Source organism: Rhinoderma darwinii, chromosome 11 (assembly GCF_050947455.1).
Source record: "Rhinoderma darwinii isolate aRhiDar2 chromosome 11, aRhiDar2.hap1, whole genome shotgun sequence".
Classification (NCBI taxonomy): domain Eukaryota; kingdom Metazoa; phylum Chordata; class Amphibia; order Anura; family Rhinodermatidae; genus Rhinoderma; species Rhinoderma darwinii.
Window position 1 is genome coordinate 91,442,746 of NC_134697.1, and position 5,638 is coordinate 91,448,383.

The 5,638-nt window shown below is 51.4% G+C and overlaps 1 protein-coding gene across 1 annotated transcript; it reads left to right on the forward strand.

Annotated features, from left to right (window-relative positions):
* Nucleotides 1-4,402: 4,402 nt before the first annotated feature.
* On the forward strand, nt 4,403-4,795 carry LOC142663030 (histone H2A type 1-like). The gene has a single exon (XM_075841326.1). The coding sequence runs from the start codon at nt 4,403-4,405 to the stop codon at nt 4,793-4,795; it is 393 nt and encodes a 130-aa protein (XP_075697441.1).
* The last annotated feature ends 843 nt before the right edge of the window (nt 4,796-5,638 follow it).

The following is a 5,638-nucleotide window of genomic DNA, read 5'->3' on the forward strand; positions in this document are numbered from 1 at the left end:
TAGTTTTTTTCCTCTTTTCTTCACCATCCGGTCCAGCGCTCATGACGACTTCTCCTGGCCATGACTCATTTCTGCAGAATTTGCCACTCAGACGTCTCCTCACTTTTCCAACATTTCCACACCTATAAACGAAAATAAAGTTATCATGGTGCCACATACTGTACCCCTAAATATAATAGCACCAAACACTGCGCGCCTGAATATAATACCACACACTGTAAAACACCATACACACAGCCCCTGTAGATATTACACACCCCCATAGATATCGCCATACACAGCCCCCTCTATATATCACACATCCTCCCCGTAGAGAGCGTTACACACAGCCCCATATAGATAAACTTTATGAATAAAAATTGTAAAATAGCAAAAAAGGTGTGTATAAAAACGATAAAAAACGAACCCTGCATTGTCTACGGAAAAAACGTCGCAAAAATCACGTCGTTTTTATTTATTTTTTATAAAAATGTGTGTTTGGTGCAACTTTGTAATTACGTTTTATTAAAAAATATTTTCACTTTTTGAGATACAGCTGCTTTGTATCCTGTATCCGTCAGGTCAGCAGGACTGACAGGATCAGTGACACGCAGGATCCACCTCAAATCTATCACATCGAAGATTATAATTTAGCGCAGGGCCCGTTTCACTGATCCCGTCAGTCCTGCTGACCTGATGGATACAGGATACAAAGCAGCTGTATCTCAAAAAGTGAAAATATTTTTTAATAAAACGTAATTACAAAGTTGCACCAAACACACATTTTTATAAAAAAGAAATAAAAACGACGTGATTTTTGCGACGTTTTTTCCGTAGACAATGCAGGTTTCTTTTTTTTTAGCGGTTTTATACACACCTTTTTTGCTATTTTAGAATTTTTATTCATAAAGTTTAAAAATAATAGTAAAAAAATAAGCTTTTTTACGTTTCAGCTATTTTTTTGGGTAATAACATAGTTTTACCCTAAAATAGACCTTTTATTTGTAATCGTCATTGTTTACCGTAAATGTTAATATATTACATGTCTATATTAGGGTAATTGGGTCAGCGCTTGCGTTACAACAATGATTGGCGGGGGGGACGGACGGTTTTTATTGGGGTGGGTATTTTATGTGTATTTATTATTTCATTTTTTTTGCACTTTACTTTCCTATTTTTTTATTACTGTGGTCTGTTCCTCAAAGGTCAAAAAAGACCTTTGGGGAACTTTATATATATTTTTTCTTTCTTTTACACCATGTTTTTCCCCTGTAACTGGAGCTGCACAGCAGCCCCAGTTACAGGGGAAATCAGCCCTCTCATAGTGACGATTGTCACTAATAGGGCTGTGCTGGGTCTAGTTAGACCCAGCAGCAGCCTGCCACTAACGGCACCCGGCGATCATGTGAACAGTCACATGATCACCGGGAGGAATAGAGACAGCGCCGCTGCTGCTGTCTCTATTCCTATACACAGCGTTCATTGAACGCTGTGTAAGAAGACATCGGAGAAGACAGAAGCAGCGAAAGCTGCTTCTGTCTTTTCCTCAGGGTCCCCGGCAGTCACTGACAGCCGGAGACCCGATCGCGCGGGCAGCAAGTTAAAACCCGAGCCGTAGAAAGTCTATGGCTCGGGTTTTAAGGACCCGTCCCTGACCGCTGGCCGTAAAAATACAGCCAGCGGTCGGGAACCAGTTGGGAAGGAGGATAAGCCTGCTGTACTGACCTCAGCGCCGGTGACCGACCGTCTTGCAGATTCGGAGTAACAGAACAGCCGTCCCTCGCTGTTCTGTTACTCAATGGCGGCGGCCCGCACTTGTCAGGGAGGCGTGTCCTACCCCTTTCCCGGCCAATTCCCTGCTCCTCCCCTCATCTTCGTTAGTTAGCAGCGCTAGCGCGCTGAATAAGTAACTTTGCAAGATGATGTGCGGTTCGGGCTGCCATGGGCCCCCTGGGAGCCTCGGGCCCCGGGCGGCCGCCCGAATCGCCCATATGATAATCCGCCACTGCTTATAGGTATGAACCCTGGCAGGCATCAGCCGCCTAAAATGGTTAATTTGTGTACCTTTTTTAACAATGCATTAAGCATACAACATGCACAAGTGCAGTGGTTTCTGTTAGTTATCACCGTGTCCCATCCGTTTTCTTATAGCCATACATGTTGGCGTAACTTTGACACTAACGTTGCCTTAAAGACAGCTCAAAAGTACTTGGACACACTCATGGGTGACCTAAGAGTGTTAGGCCTCATTCACACGACAGGGTCCGAGTGTCGGCCGGGAAAATCGGCCGTTTTTGTCCGATTTTCCCGGCCGGTTTGCATCCGATTTGCATCCGTTCCGATTCCGTTCCGGGCCGAGTTGCCGTTTTTACCGGCCGATTTGCATCCGTTTTTTTCCCTGTCTGTTTTAAAATCGGATGAATTTCATTTAAATTTGTTGCCACACACAGCCCTTTGTAGATAATGCCACAGCCCCCCTGGTAGGTAATGCCACCCAGCCCCCTGTTGGTGATGCCACACAGCCCCCTGTAGGTAATGCCACCCAGCCCCCTGCAGGTAATGCCACCCAGCCCCCTGTAGGTGATGCCACACAGCCCCCTGTTGGTGATGCCACCCTGCCCCCTGTAGGCGATGCCACCCAGCCCCCTGTAGGAATACCACCCTGTCCCCTGTAGGTAATGCCACCAAGCTCCCTGTAGGTAATGCCACCCAGCCCCCTGTAGGTAATGCCACCCAGCCCCCTGTAGGTAATGCCATCCAGCCCCCTGTGGATAATGCCACCCAGCCCCCTGTAGGTAATGCCACCAAGCCCCCTGTAGGTGATACCACCAAGCCCCCTGTAGGCGATGCCACACAGCCACCTGTAGGCGATGCCACACAGCCCCCTGTAGGCGATGCCACACAGCCCCCTGTAGGCGATGCCACACAGCACCCTGTAGGCGATGCCACACAGCCCCCTGTAGGCGATGCCACCCTGCCCCTGTAGGCGATGCCACCCTGCCCCCTGTAGGCGATGCCACCCTGCCCCCTGTCCCTGTAGGCGATGCCACCCACCAGCCCCCTGTAGGCGATGCCACCCACCAGCCCCCTGTAGGTGATGCCACCCACCAGCCCCCTGTAGGTGATGCCACCCACCAGCCCCCTGTAGGTGATGCCACCCACCAGCCCCCTGTAGGTGATGCCACCCACCAGCCCCCTGTAGGTGATGCCACCCACCAGCCCCCTGTAGGTGATGCCACCCACCCTGCCCCCTGTAGGTGATGCCACCCTGCCCCCAGTAGGTGATTCCACCCTGCCCCCTGTAGGTTTTTCCACCCTGCCCCCTGTAGGTGATGCCACCCAGCCCCCTATATGTGATGCCACCCAGCCCCCTGTAGGTGATGCCACCAAGTCTCCTGTAGGTGATCCCACACAGCCCCCTGTAGGTTGCACCCATCCCCCCCCCCTTCCAGGAGAAGTCACTGACTTCAATGTCCATATATGGACAGTGTAGTCACTGACTTTTCCTGAAGAGGAATTCCCTGCCACAGGTCGGGAATTCCGCTTCAGAAGTGAGTGACGTCACTGTGTCCATATATGGACAGTGTAGTCACTCACTTCTCCTGTAGCGGCATCCCCGGCCATAGAGTCGGGGATTCCGCTGCAGAAGTGTGTGACTTCGCTGTGTCCATATATGGACAGTGTAGTCATGCACTTCTCCTGTAGCGGCATCCCCGGCCATAGAGTTGGGGATTCCGCTGCAGAAGTGCGTGACTTCGCTGTGTCCATATATGGACAGTGTAGTCACGCACTTCTCCTGTAGCGGCATCCCCGGCCATAGAGTCGGGGATTCCGCTGCAGAAGTGCGTGACTTCGCTGTGTCCATATATGGACAGTGTAGTCACGCACTTCTCCTGTAGCGGCATCCTCGGCCATAGACTCGGGGATTCCGCTGCAGAAGTGAGTGACTTCGCTGTGTCCATATCTGGACAGTGTAGTCACGCACTTCTCCTGTAGCGGAATCCCCAATCCCCGGCCGGGGATTCCGACTCCTACAGCGAGCAATAAAAGACCCTCCTCCTCCTCACATGCACTCTGCACTGTGAGGAGGAGGAGAGAGAGTGCGCGAGCGACGGTAGACCCGGCCATCACTCGGGACACATTCCGGTGATGGCCGGGTATTACCGGGAGGTGATGGTGGAGCGCTTGTTGTAGTGAGCCAGGCGGGAGGCTTCCCCTGCGATGCGCTCGAAGATGTCATTGACGAAGGAGTTCATGATGCCCATGGCCTTGGACGAGATGCCGGTGTCGGGGTGGACCTGCTTGAGCACCTTGTACACGTAAATGGCGTAACTCTCCTTCCTGCTCTTTCTCCGCTTCTTGCCGTCCTTCTTCTGTGTCTTGGTCACGGCTTTCTTGGAGCTGAGAGTTCTCAGCTTTAGCGATGTCTGGACGTGGCAAACAGGGAGGCAAAGTGCGGGCTAAAGCCAAGACCCGCTCATCCCGGGCAGGACTTCAGTTTCCTGTCGGTCGTGTGCACAGACTTCTCCGCAAGGGTAACTACGCCGAGAGGGTGGGCGCCGGCGCTCCGGTCTGCCTGGCCGCTGTGCTGGAATATCTGACCGCTGAGATCCTGGAACTGGCCGGAAATGCCGCCCGGGACAACAAGAAGACCCGAATCATCCCCCGTCACCTGCAGCTGGCCGTGCGCAATGACGAGGAGCTCAACAAGCTGCTGGGTGGTGTGACCATCGCTCAGGGAGGCGTCCTGCCCAACATCCAGGCCGTTCTGCTGCCCAAGAAGACCGAGAGCAGCAAAAGCGCCAAGAGCAAGTGAGCGCCGCTTATCCCACATGTAACCACAAAGGCTCTTTTAAGAGCCGCCCACAAGCTCCTTAGAACAGAGCTCACCGCTGATCTCCGATATGTAAACGTTCTGCGCCAGATAAGTGGCTCTGCTTGTACAGAGATCTACCCATATGAATTCATATACCGCGGGGTTTCACATTGAAGAGGAAGCCGTAGGGTGGGTGGGTGTAGAATTGCGTTACTCATTACCTATACATTCACTACTGCCTCGTGTAGATGGTGGCGCTGTCCTCATTGGTGCACTAACTATACTGTACAGGACACATTAACCCGTTAGTGACCGCCAATATGCCTTTTCACGGCTGCCACTAACGGGCTTTATTCTGATGCATAGGCCTTTTCACGGCACTGCATCTGAATAAAATTGTGGCGCCGTGAAAAGAGATAGCTCCCTGCTCTCAGCTACCGGAGGTAGCTGAGGGCTTGGAGCACAGTCTGGGGACCGTTGTTGCGGTCCCCAAACCGGCGATCGCCGGTATTCAATGAATACCGGCGACCGCCGTTACAATTAATGCAGCGGTTGAAAATTAACATTTTTATCTCCTCTCACCATGAATGTTTGGTGAGAGGAGATAAAAAACTACTTGTTAGGCCCCCGATCGTGCCCCCCCTCCCCCCAACCGCCGTAAAAAAAAAAAAAAATGGCGCACGCATGCGCTGTCAGTGAAAGGCAGCTATTCTGCCTGTAAATAGAAACTGATCAGGGACCGTTATAATTGGTCCCTGATCAGATGGTCACTGTGATATACCTATCACAGTGACCATAGTCCCATATTTTCAAAATACAGCACAAGATTTGTGCTCTTTCCCT